The sequence below is a fragment of the Lithobates pipiens genome, unplaced genomic scaffold (assembly GCF_037356315.1).
Source record: "Lithobates pipiens isolate NorthernLeopardFrog02 unplaced genomic scaffold, aLitPip1_a1.2 Scaffold_22, whole genome shotgun sequence".
Taxonomy (NCBI): Eukaryota; Metazoa; Chordata; class Amphibia; order Anura; family Ranidae; genus Lithobates; species Lithobates pipiens.
The window spans coordinates 91,282,851-91,309,775 of NW_027507784.1; the positions used below are offsets into that span (position 1 = coordinate 91,282,851).

Consider the following 26,925-nt stretch of genomic DNA (forward strand, 5'->3'; position numbering starts at 1 on the left):
GCAAGTACCCAGGAGGGTGACCAAGATTTTTTTGTGAAAAGCCGAACTTACTCTTTAAAATATATGTAAACTCTAATAATGAACATCTTTATTTAGTCCATGTTTATTAGCATCCAACACTTCCAGGTGCATCTCCACACTACCCCTTGCTGGCATCTGGATACCCACCCCACCCCCTCCTTCCCAGCCACAAACTCATTGGGGTGCCCCTACAAAACACGCTGGCATCAACGTCCATAGTACTATGTTAAGAACTTTCACTATTTTGTTACAATTAAATTAATGTCATACCTTTCCAAAGACAGGGCCATCGATGGCAAACCCTGCGCTCAGTGCTCAACCAGAAGATGCTGAAGCCAACTGATGCAGTGCGCTACATCGACACACTGAACGAGGTGGTCCCTGATCTGGTGGACAAGATCAGAGAGCTGAGAGTAGAGAGTCAGTCTGGACTGGTGGTGACAAACGTGGCTGAACTGATGTATAGGTTTGCCTTTGAAAGTAAGTCAAGGTCCTCTTCCCACCCTGTGGAACTGCCGCTATAATACACATGAACGCTTTTTTACTAGCATGCCTCTGAAAAGTCCCTACTATAGAAATGTGCAAGAGCAGTAACATGCAGTCATCCATGACAATCATTCAGAATCTATTCAATTAAAGGCAATGTACACTGGTTACAAGTCCAGTGATTGAAGGACACAGTCCACTCGCCAAACTGATGGCTCGTGGGTTTCTTCGCCCACTACTGTTCAGGCGTCTCTGCCTGGTCGGAGACCTCTGCTTTACCCTGGGGGAGCCCTGAACACTCGTCAAGTCTCTAACAAAATCCTTCATACTGCACAATCAGTGCTCTGGTTGTCCTCAAAACTGGACCTAGGATTGGAGACCTCTCTCCCAAGTCTCTACGAAGCCTCCGGGCTCCAAAGACCCAAAGTGTTTTGTTTTTTTCCAATCTCTGACTTAAAGTGGTTGTTAACAGGCATGTACTGGCCATTGGGACTACAGGGAGTTTCCCGGTGGGCCGATGGCTCAGTGGGCCACTCTGATGCAAGGGGGCTAGTGATGGCACACTCTGATGTAAGGGGGCTGCTGATGGGACACTCTGATGTAAGGGGCTGCTCATGGGACACTCTGATGTAAGGGGGTGCTGATGGGACACTGATGTAAGGGGGCTGGTAATGCGACACTCTGTTGTAAGTGGCTGGTGATGGGACACTCAAAATGTAAGTGGGCCGGTCTGAATGAAGTCCAGGGCCAAATTTCTGTCCCAGTCCAGCCCTGGTTGTTAACCCACTTTTACTAAATGCTGCCATGCGCTCTGTACCATTATAAGAAGTTTCCCTGTGTTCTGTAAAAAAAAAACTGCACGATTGTACTTATATTAGCTCCAGGCGCACAGCTGATTCCTCTCCTCCTTCTCTCTCTGGCTGTCAGTTGCAGTTGGCGGGGGCCGAACGCTCCCGCTGATGTCAGCCGGGGAGGAGGGAGAGAGAGCAGCATGTCGGCTGAGCGGCAGGAGTGGAGCTCATACAGGTACAATGGGGCAGATTTTTTTTACAGAACACAGGCACAGGGAAACTTCTTATAATGATACAGAGCAGATGGGAGCATTTAGTAGCAGATTTCAGATCAGCAGGAGCGGGGGGGGGGGGGGGGGGGTCTGGTACTAGCAAAGAGGGGAGGGGGGAGGAGGACAGAGGACGCAGACGCAGGAAGAGCTGCAGAGAGCAGGGCTGCGGCTGACAGAATCACGCAAGCAGACCACAATGTCAGGGCCCAGCAGCCATGATTATTGTGGTCTGTTTGTAGAGGGGAGAGTATAGCCAGGCAGGATCAGCCAGGTATTTTAGGGTATAAAGAGGGCCAAATGACACAGCACAAGCACTCTGCTGTATAACATGCTTTTTTTTGGGGGGGGGGGGGGGGTGTTAACAAACGCTTTCAAATCCAGTTTCGTCTATATGACACAAGCACCCTGAAGCTGCCTGGAAGAAAACCCACATATCCCCACAGACATACAGTATATATATATATATATATATATATATATATGTAGCAGAATCTCTATGTAAACCTTGGCCATGGCCAAAGATAGCTGTAGTGGGTTGTGAGGCATAGTGGGTGCAAAGGTGGTGAAAGTCATTGGGCGCCAGACACCTCTTGGATGTAAAAGAGGTTTTATTTCTTTTACAGTCCTTTTTATATTTTGCAAGGGAAAGAGGGTTAATCCCCATACACACTATCAGATTTTCTGCTGATTTTTTCCTTCAGATTTACCAAAATCATATAATATGTGTTCAAACCTTGGAAGTTTCAATTTGTATGCAATCGGGCAGGCCCTTACACTACATGGGTTTGGTAAATCTGAAGGAAAAAATCAGCAGAAAATCTGATAGTGTGTATGGGGCTTTAGGGCCAGGAAACCCTTAAGTGGTTGCAATTTCAAATAGCAGACTCTGAGACTTCAACAGGAGGCAGGGGAGGGCTGGGCCAGGGGTCAGGGATGCAATTGCCCCCTGGGCTGCTCTGATATGCGGTGGCAAAGGCTGCTGTGTCGTCAGCTCAAAACCGCAACATGCACCGTTCTTGAGCTGGCCGAGTCCAGTACTGTGAGCCAGCGATGTCTTCATGTCAGGGCTGACAGTCTGTGTTACACAGCACAGCCCCGCCCAGCCCCTCCCTACTCCACACCATTGGCTGGCAGAGGCTGGACCTGCTCTCTGCTCAATCTGAGCAGTTGGATGGAATCCAGTGAGGCTCCTGGGAGGCTGGGACCATCCAAGTAAGTGAGCTCCTCCTCTCTCCTCCTCTCTGCAGCCAAAGAGTTTTTTTTCTAGCAGCCTGTGCCAGTACCTTGCCCTCCTAGGGCTAGGTGGTATGATGTAGGCTCTCACTGGCATGCTGCAGTTTGGCTGCAGTGCTGGTGTACTGGCAGTCATCCTGCATGTTGCCCCTGGGACATAGAGGATGCACATTTTTACTGCATGTTCTGAAAGTGCACAAAATGTCCTGCATGCTGCATGTTTGGTGCACTTTCAGAACATGCAGCAACAATGAGTAACCTAAAAGAAGTCTGAGGGGGTGTGACATCCGCCAGTACATCCGCACTGCAGCCAAACCGCAGCACACCAGTGTGAGCCTAAATGCTTGTATTCACTTGCAGCAGCCACTGCCACTCCTCTGAAAAGTGATCCATGCTCAGGTCACTTTTCAGAGGCATTTGACAGGCAGTGAATAGTTGATATCACATTTCATCCCTGCCTGCTTTAACCCCCCTAAATGCCAATCCCTGCAGGTAATGACACAGTTCACTTTGAACTCCACCTCTACATCTAATACCAAAGGGTACTTTCACACTGGGGCGATGTGGGCGGTAGTGGTGCAGCGCTGCTTGTTTTAGTGGCGCTTTATCATTGTTTTAGTGGCGCTAGCGGGGCACTTTTAACCCCCACTAGTGGCCAAAGAAAGTGTTAAAAAGGGCCGTGTTGCATTCATTTCAATAGGCTGGGCACCTCTCCAAAACCGCCCCAATAATGCTGCTTGTTGGACTTTTCAGAATGTCCTTCAAGCGCACCGCCCCAGTGGGAAACCTGGGGTGGCATAAGAAGCGCTTTACAGGTGCTATTTTTTAGCACTAAAACGCCTGTACAGCGCCTTCAGTGTTAAAGGACCTTAAAGAGAGTTCTGGAAATAAGGTGGAGTTCAAAGTGAATTTCTACACCTAAGTGGAGCCCCCCTTTCAGAAGATTTGAGGATATTATTAAACCCAGAGACTGGTGGACACAATAGACAGATTGAAATTCTGCCGGTTCAGCAGACATTTCAATCTAGCTCTGTGCAGACTGGTTGTACAGAATTGGTACAACCAGCGTGTCTTTATGTATGTTTGCTGCTATAGCTGCCAGCAGTGATCACTGTATTCTGATGGCTTGGAAACTTTCACCTCAGAGCACACACCGACACACGGCTCTTACGGAAGCTTGGTAATTCAAGTTCTGGGCTTCCCTAACATTACAGCCCTGTGGGGCTGTGACCAAGTCTGGGCAAGAGCTGGGATATGACATTACTTACCTCATATCCCTGCCACTCCTAAACCTGCTCCACTGCAGCACCAGGCCCACAATGCCCTTAAAGCGGAGGTCCACCCTAAAGTGGACCTCCGCTCATCGGAACCCCCCCCCCCCCGGCACCACAATTGGCACCTTTCAGGGGGGAGGGGGGTGCAGACCGTCCTTATTGCGCAGCGCGATTCGCGCATGCGCAGTAGGGAACCGGGAAATGAAGCCGAAAGGCTCCATTTCCTGATTCCCATACCCAAGATGGCGGCGGCAGCACCTTACAGACGATCTAGAGATCGGCTTCGGGTGCCGACATCGCGGGCGCGCTGGACAGGTAAGTGTCACTATTTTAAAAGTCAGCAGCTGCAGTATTTGTAGCTGCTGGCTTTTAAAAAAAAAAAAAAAACGCGGAGTCCCGGCGGACTCCCGCTTTAATCTGGCCCGTGCTCCGGCATGCGCCTGCATGTGCATTTCTTACTATCCGCAATTGAGACAGGAGGAACCTGCACCCTGGTGAATCTGGTGTTCTTTCCTGGGGAGACAGCAGGAGTTGCGTGTTTAGCCTGCTGCGCTCACTGTGACTCTCAGCTACTCTGCTTGCTTGGCTTGCCCAGTAGTGTGGTGCTCACTCACCAGAGAAGCTCCGGACTCCACAGGTAGTGCTTAGTGTGGTGGCAGTGACAGTACAGTCTTTAGTCTTCATCTTCCTGCAGCCTCATTGGTCTGTGTACTGGGTGTGGGGAAGGGGCAAGCTCTTTTTCTCAGTCTTTCTGGGGGCAATCATGCAGTCTCTTTCTGAGAGACTGCTCCATTCTCTGAGAGACTGCTCCACTTCACACTGCCTGTACAGAGACTGACTGCTTCACAGTGCCTGCACAGAAAGTGACTGCTCTCTCTGTGCAGGCAGTGTGAAGCGAGGTCTGTGGAGGCAGTGTGAAGCGGGGTCTGTGCAGGCAGTGTGAAGCGGGGTCTCTCTCTGTAGAGGCAGTGTGAAGCGGGGTCTCTCTCTGTGCAGGCAGTGTGAAGCAGTCTCTCTCTGTGCAGACAGTGTCAAGCAGTCTCTCTCTCTTTGGGGCAATGTGGAGCAGTCTCCCTCTCTCTCTGTACAGGGAATGTGGTGTAGATGGGTGGTGAGCTGATTCAGTGGTTCAATGGGCCACTTGACTGGACTTGCCCCCCAGGCCTAAGGCTGCCAGCCCTCCCCTGACAGGAGGACAGCCGTATAAGGAAAGGCCCCAGCAAGGCGCCACTTCTTTACATGCAGGATTGCTGTCTCCTATGGCAAAAGAAACAGTTTCTAACTCAAAGTAACAGTTCTCTCAGCTGTACTACAACTTCTCCTTGTAGTTCTTCAGCTCCGTGAGCTCCTCAAGTCTTTTGAGGTTGTATCTCCCTCGAAAGTCACCCACGCTTCCCTGCTGGGTCCTTAAAGAGGGATTCCACCTAAAAAAAATAATATTAAAAGCCAGCAGCTATAAATACTACAGCTGCTGACTTTTAATAAATGGACACTCACCTGTCCCGGGTTCCAGCGATGCCGGCAGCCGAGGTCGATCGATCGCTCGGCTCTCGGCTGCTGCAGTCGCCATTTTAGATGAGGGAATCAGGAAGTGAAGCGAATCGGCTTCACTTCCCGGTTCCCTACTGCGCATGCGCGAGTCGCGCAGCACAATAGGAATTCTCTGCGCTGTCACTGGGACCCGTGTGTGTCCCAGTAGACAGCGCGGCAGGGCAGGAAATGACATAGACTCCCGTGGGAGTCTATGCCCGGAAGTGGGTGTAAATACCTGTCTTTGACAGGTATCTCCACCCCCCCCCACCCCTGTAAGGTGCCAATTGTGACACCGGAGGGGGGGAGGGTTCCGATCAGCGGAAGTTCCACTTTAGGGTGGAACCCCGCTTTAACTTGGCACTTCGGATACCTTCAAGCTTCAATCCTGCTGACTGGCTCGGTCCCTGGTTTGGCACACAAGGCTACTCTGCAAGAGTCACCTCCGCTGGTTGGATCCCTGACTTGATCACCTCCTGAAGTTTCCCGATTCTCCACCGTGCCCGTTCGGTGATAATACTGCTCCGGTACTTGCTTCAGTTATTCACTGTGGTTCCTTGTAAAGGTAATTGGTCCCTTAGTGGCGACAGCTTCCCTTCTACCTCCGTCCACGACAGGTTCTCCGGCCAGCAGAACCGTCACTTTTGGTTGGACTGCAAGCCGCAGTCCCAATCCTGCGCTGCTCTCTTGCTTCTGGATAGGCCCTCAAACAGCCTGGCAGCCAGATGTGCCCGGGATAGGCATAATCTCCGGCCCAGCAGCCCAGATGACACACGTCCCCCCAAACAGCGGTCTGGGTGGCACAAAAGAACCTGTATCACCTGACCTCACCCGAATATATAGGCTCTCCCAGCTGGCCATGGATTCAACAAAATCCATGCCCATTGGCTAAGATACCCCATATACCCATAACCTGACCTTGAGTTGTCCTTCTCATATCTAATACCTCCACTTGGTGGTAGAAGAGGAAAGTACAACCAGGCCAAATTTAGGGAGAAGTCGATGGTTCCCTAGTAATTAACTAAAGTAGCTACTCCTGACAAGGAATTTGGAGAGGAGCTCCCTGACTAAACCCAAGGGCGCTACATATATATATATATATATATATATATATATATATATATATATATATATATATATATATATATATATATATATATATATATATATGCACACACTATATTACCAAAAGTATTGGGATGCCTGGCTTTACACACAAATTAACTTTAATGGCATAGCAGTCTTAGTCCATAGGGTTCACTACACAATGCACTGATATGAATGAAAAGGCCTGACTTGCAGCCTGCGCTCAAATTCATCCCAAAGGTGTCCTATCAGGTTGAGGTCAGGACTCTGTGCAGGCCAGTGAAGTTCCTCCACCCCAAACTTGCTCATCCATGTTTTTATGGACTTTGCTTTGTGCATTAGTGCACAGTCATGTTGGAACAGGAAGGGGTCATCCCTAAACTGTTTCCACATAGTTGGGAGCATGAAATTGTCCAAAATGTCTTGCTATGCTGACATATTAAGAGTTCCCTTCACTTGAACTAAAGGGCCAAGGCCAACCCCTGAAAAACAACCCCACATCATAATTTCCCCTCCATCAAATGATTTGGACCAGTGCACAAAGGAAAATCCCCAAAGACATGGATGAGCGAGTTTGGGGTGGAGGAACTTGACTGGCCTGAACAGAATCCTTTCCTCAACCTGGCAGAACACCTTTGGGATGAATTAGAGGCTGCAAGCCAGACCTTCTCATCCAACATCAGTGCCTGACCTCACAAATGCACTTCTGGAAGAATGGTCAAACATTCCCATAGACACACTCCTAAACCTTGTGGACGGCCTTCCCAGAAGAGTTGAAGCTGTTATAGCTGCAAAGGGTGGGCCAACTCAATATTGAACCCTAAGACTGGAATGCCAATAAAGTTCATGTGCATGTAAAGGCAGATGTCCCAATACTTTTGGTAATATAGTGTATATATATATATATATATATATATATATATATACAGGATCTCACAAAAGTAAGTACACCCCTCACATTTTTGTAAATATTTTATTATATCTTTTCATGTGACAACAGTGAAGAAATGACACTTTGCTACAATGTAAAGGAGTGAGTGTACAGCTTGTATAACAGTGTAAACAGTCATTAATGTCTAAACTGCTGGCAACAAAAGTGAGTACACCCCTAAGTGAAGATTGGGCCCAAAGTGTCAATATTTTGTGTGGCCGCCATTATTTTCCAGCACTGCCTTAACCCTCTTGGGCATGGAGATCACCAGAGCTTCACAGGTTACCACTGGAGTCCTCATCCCCTCCTCCATGATGAAATCACGGAGCTGGTGGATGTTAGAGACCTTGCGCTCCTCCACCTTCCGTTTGAGGATGCCCCACAAATGCTCAATAGGGTTTAGGTCTGGAGACATGCTTGTCCAGTCCATCACTTTTACCCTCAGCTTCTTTAGTAAGGCAGTTGTCTTCTTGGAGGTGTGTTTGGGGTTATTATCGTGTTGGAATACTGTCATGCAGCACATTCACTGAAGGGAGGGGATCATGCTCTGCTTCAGTATGTCACAGTACATGTTGGCATTCATGGTTCCCTCAATGAACTGTAGCTCCCCAGTGGCGGCAGCTCTCATCCAGCCTCAGACCATGACACTCCCACCACCATGCTTGACTTCTGGGACGACAGCCATGCAGACCAATTTGATGCTGTGTGCAGCACTGACAGGCTGACCCCCCCCCCCCCCCCCCACTCCTTCACTCCTTCAACCTCTGCACCATGCTAGCAGCACTTATTTGTCTATTTCCCAAAGACAACCTCGGGATATGACGCTGAGCTCGTGCGCTCAACTTCTTTGGCCGACCATGGCGAGGCCTGTTCTGAGTGGAACCTGTCCTGTTAAATCGCTGTATGGTCTTGGCCACCATGCTGCAGCTCTGTTTCAGGTTCTTGGCAATCTTCTTATAACCTAGGCCATCTTTATGTAGAGCAACAATTCTTTTTTCCAGATCCTCAGAGAGTTCTTTGCTATGAGGTGCCATGTTTAACTTTCAGTGACCAGTATGACAGAGTGAGAGCGATAACCCAAAATTTAGCACACCTGCTCCCCATTCACACCTGAGACCTTGTCACACTAACAAGTCACATGATACCAGGGGGAGGGAAAATGGCTAATTGAGCTCAATTTGAACATTTTCACTTAGGGGTGTACTCACTTTTGTTGCCAGCGGTTTAGACATTAATGGCTGTGTGTTGAGTTATTTTGAGGGGGCAGCAAATTTACACTGTTATACAAGCTGTACACTCACTACAAAATGTAATTTCTTCAGTGTTGTCACATGAAAAGATATAATAAAATATTTACAATAGTGTGAGGGGTCTACTCACTTATGTGAGATACTGTATGAGGCTGTTATTTACGCTCCTGTTATCCTCTGATTCATTGTTATTGACTTTGCCTTCTAATTTACCATTTTGGATGTATTCTTCCCATGCACTGCACTGATTGTTAATCCTTGTAACTATTAGTTCCACCTTGTCAATCGCCATTGTTGAATTGTACCCTCTTTTGTTTTTAATAAACTCATACTGTTAAAAAATATATATATATATTGAACATAAAAAATAGAAGTAGTTGCAAAGATTTCAACATAGCATATAGTCCATAAAAATTGAGTCCTTTATCATTAAAAGTAACAATATCTTTTGATGCGTTTCTCGAGACAACACTCGCTTCCTCAGGGGAAGTAAAAACTCAAATATCAGCAAGGAGAAGCCAGGTCATTAGAAATGAGTAAAAAAAAAAAAGGGGGGGGGGGGGGTTATTCCATGGGTGTACTTATAGTTCAAATAAGATATCCAGAAACAACACATGCTGGATATTGATCCCAACAGTAGATATTTATGATATAACCCCAGAAAACACACAAAAAAGAAAATGCCAACTAGTCCAGGACAGGGAGAAAAAAAGGGGGAAAAATAGGTTCCTAAATCAGTGTAAAAAGACCCCAATGGAATCTCCTCTTTTTTCCCATTTCTAATGACCTGCTTTCCCCTTGCAGATTAATGAGTTGTTACTTCTCCTGTGGAGTATATGCAATCTTGAAATCTTTGCAACTACTGTATAAAAGTGTATATTTTTGATAATGATATTTATATGTACATAGCCCATTACAAATTTGTTCCCTTTTCCCCTCCTTTATTTTTATTTTTTATGGGATGCCCTGTTTTTTTTTTTTCTGGGCGCAGGAGTCCTTTTTATATTTTTACAGCCTTGGGGACAGGCTGTTTTCTGGGGGGATTGTTAGAGTAGGCAAGTTGGCTTGGCTGAGAGCCAGGCCTTGGTTGTGAATCTGGGTCAGGGTTTAGCGACTCATGGGCTGGATGACTCGGCAAACAACTTCTCTGGTGCCTACCTCTGTTCTCTGGGACATCGGTGAATGTTATAGACATAGTGGGTGGAGGTTAGGAGGAGCTACTTGTAATTTTTATGAGGGCCTCAGTCAATCCTAGGCAAATGGGCTGGCAGGGGCCAGACTCCCCTCATAAATGGGGATGAGTCATGCCAGTAGGGGCAGTCAGGTGGAAGAGGGAGAGCTGAGGAGGCTGTCGTTGAGGGCACCCCCTAGTCTGGGGGGGGGGGGGGGGGCAGGATTTTGGACCTGGGGCTCGGGTGCTGGAAAGATCCCTCAAAACACATGGAGGAACCTCTTCCTGGAGGCATGGGAGCAAGGAGAGGACAGCAGGAGCAGGTCAGCATGTCTGAGCGATCTCCTGAGAGTCAACCGGGTGGGCTGTCCATCTGGAGGACTGTGGAGAGAGGGTCAGTCTGGAGGACTGTGGGGAAAAGTTAGCATGGAGGGATAGTGAAAGGATCAGCAGCTGCCAGGCGGGTTGGCAGGCCTGAAGAGGTGGTACTGGGATCAGTAGCCACAGGAGGAATGGGAACTGGGCACTGAACTTTTGCTACACAACCAAAGGGCCTCGGGTTCCTGCCTATAACAGGCTTTTGCTTTGATCTTCTGTACAGTGTTCCAGTTGAGTTCTGCAAGCAAGTGCTGGAGGAAAAAGTGGTGTGTATTTAGATCTGTGCCTGAGTGCCTGTGAAGATTCGGTATGCTTGGCTGTGCATGGTGGGGGATCCCAGTTACTTGCAGCTCCCCAGGGGGTGCGCTACATATAATTTTTTTAAATGGTGTTTTGTCGCAGGCATCTGTGGGGTAATATTTGAGACCCGGCTGGGCTGTCTGAGACGTGAGGTTGCAGATGAAATCCAGAAACTCATCAGCTCGGTTGGAATCATGTTGGAGAACGAGGTGGTGATTGAGCGGCTACCTCACTGGACCAGAAATTGGCTTCCTTACTGGGGACGTTTTGTCGAGGCCTGGGACGCCATCTTTGCTTATGGTAAGTGATGCCTTGACACACAGGCAATAAGGTATGTACAGTGCACAAGGAAGCCATTTCCATACCTAGCTTTAGTTTTGACCCACCTGTCCAATCACACAAGATACCATCTGTTAGCCCTGGTTCACATTGATGCTACTTTGAAATCGTGCTACTTCAGTTGAAGTAGCACGATTTCGAAGTAGCAAGGTCAGCGTGATTTCAGGTGCTACTTGATAGACATCTGTGTGGCTTCATACACAGATTAACGGTGATGAGATTGCGCTATGGTTGTTTTTAGAAAATAGTTAATTGTACAGCCGCTCCAGATGACGTCCGAATGACGAAACACGTAGGGCGTGGCCATACGACGTGCACTCTCCACGATAGATCGTAGCGGCCGGCGGCAACTTTGTAACACTGCGATTTCAAATTGAACTTAAATGTGAGTAGTTTTTCGTATTCAATAAAAAACATTGTGTTTACATACTACACCATGGATTTGTCCTTCTCTCCACTATGCATATAAACAAGGAAATAACACTACTGGATGGACAAGCACTTTCCAGGATAGACCCAGATAAGGCCAGAGAGCAGCACAGGGCTTATACTGTGGAAGCTTATCCACCCCAACAGGGGTAGGATTTCTGGTGAGGGCAATCGCTTTATTGAGCACTGAAAACGCACCGGAAAAAGTCTGTCCTATTGTGGATAAATAAGGAACTTTGCACAAGTCACTTTTCTTTCTTTTTTTTTCCCCCTTCTTTGTGTGTGCAGGACTTTTAACAACTGTCACTTTTATATTTATTCTTTGTGTTTATTATAGATTTGCATGTTTATACAATTATTTGTTTGCACTGGATTATCAATTAATTTTAAATTATGCACATTTATATAATTAATTTTGTAGATACATGTGTACACTAATTACATATTGATAGCAACACGAGAATTTAAGTCACAAAAATTCACCTTTAAAACCTTTTTTTTTTCAAATTAAGTCACTAATACATTTAAAAAAAAAAAAATTTAATTTAAAGGTATAGCGCCAAGTCTACCTTCTCTATCTTTTTTCATACACAGATGTCTATTGAAGTTTCCCCTTAAATCAGCAAAAGTAGTGCAGGTGTCACGTCACATTCGGCTACCCATCACATTTTGCTACCCACTGGAGTGTGCATACTTGACGCCGCCATATGCGTTCAAACAAAGGGCCACTCGCCATGCTTGAGGCACGGCCTCTCTTCGCTCAGCATAAATATAATCAAACTCTTTGTCCACTTGGATGGTGGGGCTTGAACTTGGACTCAGGCGTGGAACGCATACAACGGCGTCGCGCATGAGCAGTCCAGCAGGTAGCCAACTGTGATGGGTCGCCATATGTGACGAAACACCGGAACTACTTTTGCAAATCGGTGCGGCGCCGCAAAATCGGTGTCGCACCAATTGGAATAGAAATCAGTAAAAAGTGAAACTCATATATATTATATGGATTCATTACACACAGAGTGATATATTTCAAGCATTTCTTTTGTTTACTTTTGATGATTATGGCTTACAGCTTGTAAAAACCCCAAATTCAGTATCTCAGAAAATTAGATTATTACATAAGACCAATAAAAAAGTATTTTTAATACAGAAATGTTGGCTTAATGATAGTATGTCCATGTACAGTATAGTAAGCACTCAGTACTTGGTCGAGGCTCCTTTTGCATGAATTACTGCATCAATGCGGCGTGGCACGGAGGTGATTGGCCTGTGGCACTGCTGAGGTGTTATGGAAGCCCACGTTGCTTTGTTAGCGTCCTTCAGCTCATCTCCATTGTTGGGTCTGGTGTCTCTCATCTTCCTCTTGACAATACTCCACAGATTCTCTATGGGGTTTAGGTCAGTCGAGTTTGCTGGCCAATCAAGCACAGTGATACCATGATCATTAAACCAGGTATTGGTACTTTTGGCCGTGTGGGCAGGTGCCAAGTCCTGCTGGAAAATGAAATCAGCATCTCCATAAAGCTGGTCAGCAGAGGGAAGCATGAAGTGCTCTAGAACTTCCTGGTAGAGGGCTGCACTGACTTTGGACTTAATAAAACACAGCGGACCAACACCGGTAGATGGCATGGCTCCTTAAATCATCACTGACTGTGGAAACTTCACACTGGACCTCACAAAATTTGGATTCTGTGCCTCTCTGCTCTTCCTCCATACTCTGGGACCTTGATTTCCAAATTAAATGCAAAATTTACTTTCAGCCTAAAAGAGGACTTTGGACCACTGAGCAACAGTCCAGTCCCTTTTCTCCTTAGCCCAGTTAAGACGCTTCTGACATTGTCTCTGGTTCAAAAGTAACTTGACACAAGAAATGCGGCAGTTGTAGCCCATGTGCTGGATACGTTCTTGTGGTTCTTGAAGTACTGACACCAACCATAGTCCACTCCTTGTGAATCTTCCAAAAATTCTTGAATGGCCTTTGCTTCACAATCCTCTGAAGGCTGAGGTTATCCCTGTTGCCTGTGCACCTTTTTCTACTACACTTCTTCCTTCAATTCAACTTTCCATTAATATGCTTGGATACAGCACTCTGTGAACAGCCAGCTTCTTTAACAATGACCTTTTGTGACTTACCCTCCTTGAGGATGGTGTCAATGACTGCCTTCTGGACAACTGTCAAGTCAGCAGTCTTCCCCATGATTGTGTAACCTACTGAACCAGACTGAGAAAACATTTAAAGCAGGGGTCTCAAATTGGCAGCCCTCTATCTGTTGCCAAACTAAAAGTCCCATGAGGCATTGCAAGGCTGACAGTTACAAGCATAACTCCCTCAGGCAGAGGCATGATGGGGCTTGTAGTTCCACAACAATTGGAGGTCCACCAGTTTGAGTCCTCTGATTTAAAGGCGCAGGAAACCTTTACAGTTTTTTTGAGTTAATTAGCTGATTAGAGTGTGACACCATGAGTCTACAATATTGAACCTTTTCACAATATTTTTTTTTTTCTGAGATACTGAATTTTCACGAGCTGTAAGCCATAATCATCAAAATTAAAACAAAGAAATGCTTGAAATATATCACTCTGTGTGTAATGAATCTATATAAAATATATGAGTTTCACTTTTTGAATTGAATTACTGGAATAAATTAACTTTTTGATGATATCCAATTTTTTTAAATGCACCTGTACATGGCTGAATGAATCCATTGCCTACTGTGACTGCCATCATTGTCTCTCTGCAGGTTTAGGATTTCAGTTGGACTGGGGTAATTACAAAATTAAGCAGGTAGTGCTGGATTTGCTTATTAAAAAGCCCAGAATGCACTACAAACTATATATATATATATATATATATATATATATATATATATATATATATATATATATATATATATATATATATATATATATATATAATGGAACAAAAAAGATCCTTGTATAAACTTGTAATTATATAAAACATGAAGCAAAAATTAATTGATTAAAAACTACAGTACTTATAGCTTTCTTTTATCTACGAAATAAAATCCATTAGGGTATGAGCTTGGGCAGAGTGTGGATTGGCTTTTGTTAACAAAGTTGCATTCTGCAACCGAGCCCCCAATAGCAGTAAGACCTGATCAGGGTCCTAATCCTTCCTGATGCCATCATAAACTAGAAAAAAGTTTTGGCTATACACTTTAATACCGGCCCACATTTTCTAATAAAGTACTGCACTATTATGCACTTGCTCTTTGTAGGGACGAAACTGATTGACAAGAAAGTAGAAGACATTGAAGGACGCCTCCAAAGAGGAGACGATTTGGGAGGAGCCTATCTCACTCATCTGCTGACCAGCGGGAAGCTGGGCCTGAAGGAGGTGTATGGAATCATGCCAGAGATCCTTCAAGCCGGGGTGGACACGGTGTGTTCTGTAAAGGCTTCCTGATATCATCATCTCCACTATACAGAAAATGTAACAACTTTTTGAAAGAGTTATTTGGATAGAGCTCACACAGAGTGAAGAACTCTCCCCACTACACCACATGAGAGCATTGGCCAAGTCCTACCCATTGGCTACTTATGCATGATGGTGAGAGAGTCATCTGATACAGGAGGACCCCTAAATGAACCTGTAATGGCATAGGTTGTAGGTCATGTCTTTCTTGCACTTTCCCTCTTGTCAGAGCACCGAAGGACCACTTCTGCCTACCGTTTGGCATGGCTTTGTTGGCTTTGATCAGAGGTGTGATTGTATTTTAATGAGGATGGTTTGGGTTTTATTTTAAATTTTTTGGGGGGGGGGTGGAAGGGTTTTTATGTGAATCTTTTTTTAACAGTTCCCCCATTCTTTAACATAAACCTATCCTCCTAGAAATAAGTAGGCTGTCCTTGCTGATCTCCTTTTAGAAAATGCTCTTTACATTGATCTCATGCTGATTTCTGGCCAAATCTTTTGAGGTACCAACCTCAAACAAATTTTTGTTCTTACATCATGCAGACTTTACTTATCTGTATACTTGTTCCTGGTCTGATATACGAACCAGAGCAGTGGTCTTACTTCATGCGGACTTTACTTATCTGTATACTTGTTCCTGGTCTGATATACAAACCAGAGCAGTGGTCACCAACCAGTGGTCCATGGACCACTGATTGTCTCCAAGAAAATGTTGGTGGTCCCTAGGGGTTCTGCCACAAATTAACATTGTGGAGGATGTATACAACCCAATGTTATTAGAAATTCGTATCTCCACAGAGTGGTACTGTGGATACGACACTTTAGTATAATTTGCCATGTCACAAAAGTTGGATTAGTGAAAAAATTAAAATTTTTGGATGATGGACTTTTTAGGCATAACACAATGGTATATAAAAAATATATTTATTGCAAAAAATAAAATCAAGACAATTACATAAAATATCATGGATCATTCACAAAATATGCCTATGAGCATGAATAACCCACCACCTATTATACACATTACAATTGAAAAATTCTGAGGACCAGACTGACCACTCTAAAGTATTGAGAAATTTGACGAGGTAGTGTGTCATTAAAAACCTCAGCTCAGCTCTACATGTTGCGCATAAAGAAAATGCTTCTTCAGGAGCTTATGGCGAATTACTTTATTAATCACAAGTAAGAAAAACAAGGATAAGCAGAGAGTGGTATCCTCAATGCTGAAATAGATTCAGAGAAACTCAAGAGAATAACTCTTTAGGGATCTTCTAAAGTGAGTCTATAAGGCAAACTTATGCCAGTTACCAAAGAGTAGTTAGGGATGTTAAGCACGATAAAAAAACGATATCCAGGACATCTAGTAATATACTGGCTCAGTCAGTTTAGGGAATACTCCCATTACAAAAAAGCTCAGTAGACCAGAAATAAGTAGTCCCTAAAGGATATCTTGTGGAATAATGTTCCTCGATGGTCTCCGCTCCAGTGACAGCACCGCATATGGGGGAAACCAGCTGCTTATTTCTGGTCTACTGGGCTTTTTTGTAACGGGAGGATTCCCTAAACTAACTGAGCCAGTATATTACTAGATGTCCTGGATATAATTTTTTTATCGTGTGGGGAAGGAGCATGGAGCTCAAGCACATGGCTGGATAAAGAGGCAAGATCCAGTGATTAGCCTGTGTAAGGCAGCAGTGTGGTGCAGAAGGTTGGGGGGGGGGGGGGGTTAGGCAGAGAAGGGCACAGAGCGGGAGCATTGTGTGTATAAGGCATGTAAAATTCACGTTTGTGGTCTGCGGGATTCAAAATTGTGAGTTTAGTGGTCCATGAGGTCCAAAAGTTTGGCGACTGCTGAACCAGAGGATTGGCAAGACAACCAGGCAAGTAGCATTTGCAGAACAACAGCAACAACAGAATTTTTTTTTCTCTGCCTTTCCCCCCCAGACATCAAATACCCTGACATGGGCCCTGTACCTGCTGGCAAAGCACCCAGAGATCCAGAAGACTCTCTATGAGGAGGTGGTGAGTGTTATCCCTGGAGATAAAATTCCCTCCAATGAGGATCTTGCTAGAATGCCATTGCTGAAAGCCGTCATCAAGGAAACCCTGAGGTAAGAGTCTCTTTTATACTTTCAAATAAAATATATCCAAACTTTTACTTTGTATAGAGTAGGAAACTCGGTCAGTTTTTTGTGGGTCTTTACTCCAGTTGTTATTATACTATATGCCCATGGTTCAGGATGTACAGTTAGCCATTGGGTATAAAGGATTGATTTGCATGGTTTCACCCACTACCTGGAACTGAGGAACAATCCCTTTATTTTTGGAATATGTAATGGAATGAAAAATGTGAAGTCCTTCTTTTCTGAGGAGGATGTACTGTGCTCCAATTGGCTAAGTGGATTGCTATTTAGTTCCTTTAGTACCTCCCTACCATAAGTCACTGAAATGATTGCATTAATATATTTTTAAATTTAGGATGTATCCGGTGGTTCCACAAAATGGACGCATTATAACAGATAAGGAGATAGTCCTAGAAGGATACCTATTCCCTAAAGATGTAAGTAATTTCCAATATAAAGATTGTGCAATTGCATCCATTTCATCAATATGAAGGGTTGAGGGGTAGGAAGAAGGTACCTCGGGGTGCGGAAAATGCAAAAAGGTAGGATTTGCAACTTATTTTGCCGTCTATAGTCAATAGCGGACTCTCTGCCCACTGACAAAACCAAGATCACGCACTAATCGTAATAAATGCTCAAAATCAGAAACATTTCTTGGTCTTTTGGTGCTGTCTATGACCAACCTAAGTGCAATGAAGCCCTCATGTGATTTTCTGGATTTTCGGAAACTTAGCACTCTAAAGTTCAATGGCTGCCAGTTGGGTGAAAAATGCCACACGAGGCATGCTTGCTTGCTTGCTTTCGCTCCAGCGCCCAGGACAAGGTTTTTTAGCACCCAGGGCAAAAAGGTCAAAGTGCACCCTCCACCCCTTTCCATTAGCTGTGAACTTCCTCAGCAGCAGAGGTTTCAGATCTTGCTCTTCACTGCTGGCTCATCTCCTCTGCCTACCCTTTTGCCCAGCCTGGTCGCCGGTAACAGCACACTCACTGAAGCAAACGGCACAAAAATTTCGCTTTTTTTTGTTTATAGCGCAAAAAATAAAAAACGCAGAGATGATGAAATACCACCAACAGAAAGCTCCATTTGTGGGAAAAAAAAGGACGTCAATTTTGTTTGGGTAGAATGCCGCACAACTGCGCAATTGTCAGTTAAAGCGATGCAGTGCCGAATCGCAAAAAATGCTCTGGTCATTGAGCAGCCAAATCTTCCCGGGCTGAAGTGGTTAAACTTAACACTGTGTTCTAGTGCGTTAAGGTGCGCTCCAGTGCAGGAAACACACTAACCTGCCATTGATGACCCCGTTCTGAAAATGCTAGTTGCCAGGCTTTTCCTTGGTGTAAAGGCTTATCTCACCTTTCCAATAAAAAATCATTCAGACATCCCCAGTAAAAATCAGTGTACAGCTCTTTTTTTTTTTTTTAAAGTCTCCTTTAAAATGGAATACCTTTTAGGTCATGCATGGCCTCTCCCAAGCCTGTCATAAAAATCTCCCAGTGTGAGACCCTGTCCTGCCTAGATATAGACACCAGGACATGCCATATGTTGGACACTTGAATACATGGGACCTTTTTTGGAAATGTGCATTTAGCCTTTAAATACTTATGCCCTTGTACACACGATCGGAATTTCCGTTGGAAAAATCTTGGATGTTTTCCGACGGAATTCCGCTCAAGCTTGGCTTGCATACACACGGTCACACAAAAGTTCTCTGAACTTTCGACCGCCAAGAACGCGGTGACGTACAGTACAACATGTACGACGGCACTAGAAAAGGGAAGTTCCATACAAGGCTCCATGCACACTGGATGTTAAAATAATGTTATAAAAACGGCAGTAGCTTTGCAGTGAGCCTTTCAACGTTTTTTAACATTTTTGGAATAGCGTTTATTAGCGGTTTTTAACATTTTTTTTATTTTTTTTATTATTTTCTTTTTTCAATGGATCAAAAATGTTAAACGCTGGTGAGCCACGTTTTTGAGCATTTGTCGACGTTTATCAGCGTTTGAGCATTTGGCGTTTTTTGTGGTCACAAAAAGACTCCTGAACGTGATTTTATGGCATTCAGAAAACAGCCCATAGACTCCACTGCTGATAAACATCCAAAAACGTCCACCTGTGCATGGGCACATAGGATAACATAGAGGGGGGTTTAAGGGCTGTTAAAAAAAACGCCCAAACTCCCCAAAATGGCCGTTTATGAGCTTCAGTGTGCATGGAACCTTAAACTTATCTAACCACTAAGCTTATCTGCTTCAAAACTAAAGGCATTTTTTTTGTTTCACAAAGGTTTTTATTGATCGAACAACAAAAAGGTCAAAATACAACATTACGGTATTAAAGTTGCTTATATGCGGTACAGAATTGCTTCAAGTAAAAGAGATTAGAGTGCCATAAGTTTCAGAAATCAAAGTATCTATGTATGAATTATGCATTTCCTAGGACAGTCAAACACATTTCATGAGTACAGAGGGCACCTCTCTTCATCAGGGCTCGATACTTTTAACTAATAATAATCTGAGCTAATGAAGAGGGTAAATGAAAATCAGAGCATCAGCAGCTTGGTTGATCATTGGCTTAGCATAATATACACTATATTTCTATAAGTATTATAGATTGTATTATAAGTTGAGGTCAGAGTCCTGACCTCAACCCGATAGAACACCTTTGGGATGAATTAGAGCAGAGACTGCGAGCCAGGAACTTGACTGGCCTGAACAGAATCCTGACCTCAACCTGGCAGAACACCTTTGGGATGAATTAGAGGCTGCAAGCCAGGTCTTCTAATCCAACATCAGTGCCTGACCTCACAAATGCGCTTCTGGAAGAATGGTCAAACATTCCCATAGACACACTCCTAAACCTTGTGGACGGCCTTCCCGGAAGAGTTGAAGCTGTTATAGCTGCAAAGGGTGGGCCAACTCAATATTGGACCCTACAGACTAAGACTGGGATGCCATTAAAGTTCATGTAAAGGCCGGTGTCCCAATACTTTTGGTAATATAGTGTACAGTACCATAATAGCAAAAGCAAAATATAACTCGCTCTAAAACGTACACTTTTATTTTCAGACACTGTTCGTACTTTCTCACTATGTTCTGTCCCACGATGAGAACAGCTTCTCTGAACCCAACAAGTTCCTGCCCCAGAGGTGGCTGCGCAGCTCTGGGAAGAATCATCACCCTTTTGCCTCTATCCCCTTTGGGTACGGGGTCAGGGGGTGCCTGGGGCGTCGGGTAGCTGAGCTGGAGATGCACTTAGCTCTGTCACAGGTGAGCAATGTGTGTGTGTTATCGAATGTAGCGTTACCCCCATAGGGGCTGCTGGTAGTTGTTGTCGGCCTCTCACCATACACGGCCAGGCACACTCATCTTCAGACACTCAGTAGTCAAGAAGCAGTCCTTGTAATTTGTTTTTTGGGGATAGGGTAGATATGGGATGCCTACTTGATTTATAAAAGCAATAAAGTAACTAAGAACTATATACACCTCAGGTATATACACAACTTCCTCTCCAGCACATTCACTTGGTTTCAGATTATCTCTATCAGGACCAGCTAGCACTGTGATTGAGTCCTGACACTGGCTCAGCCAGGCCTAAAGCAAATGCCCTTTGCAGGTAGGGACTGTGGGCCCCTATGGTGTAACAAAATTGGTAGACCTAATGCTAACTGTGGCTACTGATCCCAGCACCACCTCTTCAGGGCCCTGCCAGCCCTCCTGGCTGCAACTGCTGTGCCACCACAGTCCTCTCCACTGGCTCTGCACCCAATCCAGAATTTGTAAATTAGAAAAATTAGTAAATCTGAAAATCCAGAATTCGTAAATTCGAAAAATTTGTAAATTCAGAATTCATAAATTAGTAAATTCAAAAATTCAGAATTCGTAAATTCGAAAAATTAGTACTTCGAAAACTCAGAATTTGTAAATTCAAAAAATTTTGAAAACTCGTAAATTCAAACATTCGGAATTCGTAAATTTTTCACTTAGAAAATTTGAACTGTCGATCATTCGTAAATTCGAGATTCGTAAATTCATAAAATTAAAAAATTATAAAATTCTGAAATTCAGAAAATTTGGAAATTCTAAAATTTGGAAATCCGAAAATTTCAAAAATTCTAAATAATAACTAAATAATATTAACTAACTAACTATTAAATTATAGGCATTGGAATTTCCTTTCAAATTTGGCGGTTAGTGAACGTAACAAGTACAAATTTATCCGAAGTTTCGAATTATCTGAAATAAAGAATGCCAGTCTAAACAAACGGAACAAAACTAAATAATAATAAATAATCATAATATGTTTTTACTATTATTGTTATTTATTATTATTAATTTGTTACGTTCCATTTGTTTAGATGTGCCATTCGTTACTACGGATAATTCGTAACTTTGGATAAATTTGTATTCGTTGCGTTCACTAACAGCCAAATTTGAAAGGAAATTCCAATGCCTATAATTTAATAGTTAGTAATAGTTAAGTTATTATTAGCTAGTTATTAGTTCCAATTTTCGGGTTTTTGGATTTTCAGATTTTCGTTCTTTTCAATTTTCATTCTTATTTTTGGATTTCCGAATTTTAGAATATTTCCAAATGAACAAATTTGTCTAAGTTTGTTAAAAAACTAATTTGTAACTAAACAAATTCCACATATCTACTCCCTGTTCTCCTTCACCCAGAGTGGGGCGCTCTAATCCAGGTGTAGTACTAGACAGATCACCAGGTGCACAAAAGAAGGGAAAAAGCCCCCCCCCCCCCCCCCCCAAAAAAAAAGAAAACGAATGCAGCCACCACATTTAATGATTGGTAAGCTGCAATCTATGGTATTTTGGGTTTTGGGTTTATTACGGTTTTAAGCAGATGTTCCCTAATATCTGAAAATGATTGCAAGGGCTCCTCTGGGGTAACAAGGTTTAGAATTTCTGCTTTGGAAAGATTTTGCTCACCTCCTATAGTGGCCTCTGTAAAGGAAGTGAAGGAAAGTCTCCATAATGAGAATACAGCAATGGAATTCAGATAGAAGGTTTAACCATTCTATACTCGGCTCAAAAGTAGCCAAGCTTACGCGTTCACATTGAATGTGGCTTTGAAATCGTGCGACTTCACATTTGAAACCCCGTCAGTGTGACTTCAGGTGCGACTTCATTTTTGAAACCGCGTCAGTGCGACTTCACATTTGAATACGCGTCAGTAGGACTTCAGGTGCGACTTCACATTTGAAACCGCGTCAGTGCGACTTCACATTTGAATACGCGTCAGTAGGACTTCAGGTGCGACTTCACATTTGAAACCGCGTCAGTGCGACTCCACATTTGAATACGCGTCAGTAGGACTTCAGGTGCGACTTCACATTTGAATACGCGTCAGTAGGACTTCAGGTGTGACTTGGCTGACATCTGTGCAACTTCATTCACAGATGTCTATGCAAGTCGTAGCTGAAATCACCAAAAAATAGTGCAGGAAGGACTTTTTCAAATTGGTGCGGCACCGCAAATGTCAGCGGCTTCGCACCAATTTGAACAGTTCCATTGCTGACAATAGGATGCGAATTGTCATGCGATTTGGACCTATCATATAAATCGCATGACAAGTTGCACCGGTGTGAACGGGGGTGGGGCCAAAGACCAATTCCAGTCTAAATTGTTTTTCCTTAGTTATGGATTGGGTTGGGAAGGGTCATCCCCCCTGTCGTGTGTTTATTGGTGTCTGTAACTCTGTTGGGGAGATTTCCCTACCCAGCTCTATCCCACGCAAATGTTTTTGCCAGAGTTCCACTTTACATCTCAGTAAAAAAATTTTATGCCTTTCTATGCATCTTCAGATCATCAGGCAATTCCAGCTGCTGCCAGATCCAGAAATGAAAGAAGCGAAGGCAAAGAATCGCGTGGTTCTCGTGTCAGACATTCCAATCAATCTGCAGTTCATCGATCGCCAATAATAGATTCTGAGCCAAAGAAACCTTTTGAGGCCGGGATCCCCGCAATCCAATTCGAAATCTGACCTGAACCCGGACGCACCGGACCCCCTGCTGTGAGCCGTTTGCAGATCATATGTGAACCGAGCCTCAGGGAAACTTGTGAAATAGGAAGTAAGATTTTAACCTGGAAATAAATCTGAGAAGCTTGTCTGTCAGTGGTCTCCAAACTGTGGCCCGGGGGCCCTGTCAGCAACAGTGGGGTATAGTTTCTGCCACCAACACTGGGGCACTAGTCCTCTCACTGGCACCAAATATGGAACACTACTCTTCCCATGGATACCAATGATGGGGAGCCATTCCTCCCACTGACACCAATGATGGGGCACTATTCCTCCCACTGATACCAATGATGGGGCACTATTCCTCCCACTGATACCAATGAAAGAGCACTATTTCTCCCACGGATACCAATGATGGGGCACTTTTCCTCCCATTGATACCAATGAAAGAGCACTAGTCCTCCCACTGACACCAATGATGAGGCACTATTTCTCCCATGGATACCAATCATGGGGCACTATTCCTCCCATGGATAGCAATGATGGGGCACTATTCATCCCACAGATAGCAATGATGGGGCACTATTCATCCCACTGACACCAATGATGGGGCACTATTTCTCCCACTGACACCAATGATGGAGCACTATTTCTCCCATTGACACCAATGATGGGGCACTATTCCTCCCACTGACACCAATGATGGGGCACTATTTCTCCCACTGACACCAATGATGGGGCACTATTCCTATGACTGACACCAATGATGGAGCACTATTCCTCCCACTGACACCAATAATGGGGCACTATTCCTCCCACTGACACCAATGATGGGGCACTATTCTTCCCACTGACACCAATGATAGGGCACTATTCATCCCACTGACACCAATGATGGGGCACTATACCTCCCACTAATACCAATGATAAAAATGAATGAAAAATAGTATTATTTTATTGGTGAAGACATGTACAACGCTGTAAAAACAGCCTACGCGTTCCAGACATTAGTTCTTAATCATGGCCAAGGACTAATCTCCAAAATGCGTAGACTGTTTTTACAGCGTTGTACATGTCTTTGCAATAAAGGAATACTATTTTTTGGATGTCATCCTGAGTGCCCACCATTCCTTTAATTTGTATGCAGAAAAATACAGGAGGGGGTGGAGACAAGACCGGTCACCCAGCACAAGGAAAGAGAGCAGAGCTGTGGGAGGGGCCCAGCAGGCACCACCCACTACAGGAAACTGTAGGAGTGGAATGGACACAAGACCAATCCCCCTGCACAAAGAGAGAGATCAGCAGTGAGTGGTCTTTATTACAGGAAGTCTCACACTGGATTACTGCACAGATCTGGAAGAAATGCACAAATCTCATCAAGATTCAAGGAAGAATACACATGGGTGACATGATGAATGGATTAGAAAATATTTGCTCATCCTGAAGTTTAGCTTAACTGGACAATAAACTGAATTCTTCTGCACTTGCCTTCACACTCCCTTATGTCTCGGTTTTTCAGTGTTAAATGATATAGGACTCGTGGGGGGGGGGGGGGGAATACTGAGAGCTGTAGATCAAAAAGTTCTGCTTTTTTTTTTTCTAAGGACAGCAAGAAAAGAGAATAGGTGCAATGGTTACAAATATACCCGACTTGATTTACTTGAATGGATACAAGAAACGCGTTTTATAAAAGTACACTGATTATTGAATGGGTTACTCACTGTCTGGTGCTTTGTATTTATTTGGCTGAGATTGTTTTTTTAAACTGAAGTTTAAATTATGAAAAGCCAAGTACTTTCCCTGATGCATCAAAACAAAAAAGGTGTCTTATGCTGGCCATACGCTAAACGAAAAATCGGTTATTTGGAAAGTTTGTTTTTCGGGCCAAATGGGCACAAAATCGATAATCGTTGGGACGTTTTTCAGCCGAAAAAACAAAGGCCAAGTTTGGAAATTTTCTGCCGGAACGAACAATAAATTGAAAGGTTGATGCGTTTCCCGTCCGAACTGTTTGCATAGGTATATGTAAAAGGACAAACAAAACAAAAAATTAATTAACGTATGTCCACTGAACGATTTATCGGTCATTACATGATGGCACTATCGTTTGCTCTCACGGCCGAATGTCCTTTTGGGTTCGGCTGATTTTTTTGTATCGTGTACGGCCAGCATTACAGGTTTTTGCTTTTTTTTTTTCTAAAGCAGCTCCAGCCCGAATAGAAAAACCCATCCCCTGCCAGCCTGCTGCAGTCAAATGGTCTCATTGCAAAGATCTGACATAGAATGTGAATATATAAACAAGATGTAACTGCGCTAACTACTCCCACCCAGCTATATTACGTGACTAATATTACAGCAACGTATTAAATATCACTAAAAGGATCAATGCTTTACCATATAATCCCTAAGTTTATGAAAATATTATATGAGCAAATATATACTAATCAAATGGATAAATAAATTTCACGTGCAACTCAAATACTTAAAAAAACTATAAAAATAATAAATATCCAAAATATAAATAAAAATAAAAACATAACAATCAATTGTGTTACTCCCTAAATTAAAAGAAAAATAGACCAAAATGTCACAGTGTTGAATAAATATATACCGATCAAATAAATAAAATTGTGACAGTGACGCTGCTCCGGCGCTGTCATTCGACGAAGCCACGATGACGTCACTCCCGCGGATGCGCACGGGAGCTGCCACTCGCGGCATATCGCCGCTGACAACGGCACGCTCAGTGCGCCTGTGCGCCGCTGTCTGCGGCGCATGCGCCGTAGACAGCGGTGCCTGTCTTTCGGCAAATATCTCCTAAACCGTGTAGGTTTAGGAGATATTTCTTGGACCTACATGTAAGCCTTAATCTAGGCTTACCTGTAGATCAAAGTGGTTTGTAAGGGTTTACAACCACTTTAATGTTTCTTTATTATCCATAAAATCACTGTCAGATTTTAACACTATTTATTATTTGATTAATTATTTGGATATTTATCAATTTAATATTTTTGTCACTGTCACAATTTTATTTATTTGATCGGTATATATTTATTCAACACTGACATTTTGGTCTATTTTTCTTTTCATTTAGGGAGTAACACAATTGATTATTATATTTTTATTTTCTATTTTTATTTATAATTTGGATATTTATTAATTTTTATATTTTTTTTAAGTATTTATGAGTTGCACATGAAATTTATTTATTCATTAGATTAGTATATATTTGCTCATATAATATTTTCATAAACTTAGGGATTATATGGTAAAGCATTGATCCCTTTAGTGATATTTAATACGTTGCTGTAATATTAGTCACGTAATACAGCTGGGTGGGAGTAGTTAGATAGCGCATTTACATCTTGTTTATATATTGACTTTTTGATGTGTATGACATCATAGTAACTGCAGCTCCTAAAATTTAGGGTATTTTTTCATTTTTTTAATTTAAGCGCAGTATTTTCCCATTTTTATTCGTGACATAGAATGTGACTTGAGAATGTGGAGAAGTTCCACCTTTCCCTTAACACTGTATCAATATCTTCCTGTTCTGCCAACAAAATAAAGTCTTTTTTTCTAACCAGTTTAATGCAGGTGACCCACAACTGATATTTCAGTCTTTGGCTGATACTGAAGAGTTAAACCCGACAGTCTCTTCTATGTCTCTGGGACTCTATTGGTGAGGTCCCTGTGCCGAGTTCCTGGGTCTGTACACCTACTGTGCCCATTATGAGGGCTTCCACCAACCCTTTAGTTAAAGCTAAATGAATAGATTGCCCTTACTCAAGATGGCCATGGTCAGAAATGGTAGAGGGGAGAGGGGGGGGGGGGGGGGGGGGTTCAAAGTGATTTCTCAACAAAATAAAGCATAAAGCATTGTGGAACCTAAGGGGTT

The 26,925-nt window shown here is 43.6% G+C and overlaps 1 protein-coding gene across 1 annotated transcript in view; it reads left to right on the top strand.

The window, feature by feature from the left end:
* The window catches only part of LOC143923932 (sterol 26-hydroxylase, mitochondrial-like), a 73,126-nt gene extending 48,390 nt beyond the window's left edge, over nucleotides 1-24,736 (top strand). The window contains exons 3-9 of the mRNA XM_077447879.1: nucleotides 302-501; nucleotides 10,826-11,023; nucleotides 14,731-14,894; nucleotides 16,872-17,038; nucleotides 17,406-17,487; nucleotides 20,120-20,320; nucleotides 22,873-24,736. Coding sequence (XP_077304005.1) covers nucleotides 302-501; nucleotides 10,826-11,023; nucleotides 14,731-14,894; nucleotides 16,872-17,038; nucleotides 17,406-17,487; nucleotides 20,120-20,320; nucleotides 22,873-22,989 — 1,129 coding nt within the window. The 3' untranslated portion in view covers nucleotides 22,990-24,736. The remainder of the gene's footprint in view (nucleotides 1-301; nucleotides 502-10,825; nucleotides 11,024-14,730; nucleotides 14,895-16,871; nucleotides 17,039-17,405; nucleotides 17,488-20,119; nucleotides 20,321-22,872) is intronic.
* The last annotated feature ends 2,189 nt before the right edge of the window (nucleotides 24,737-26,925 follow it).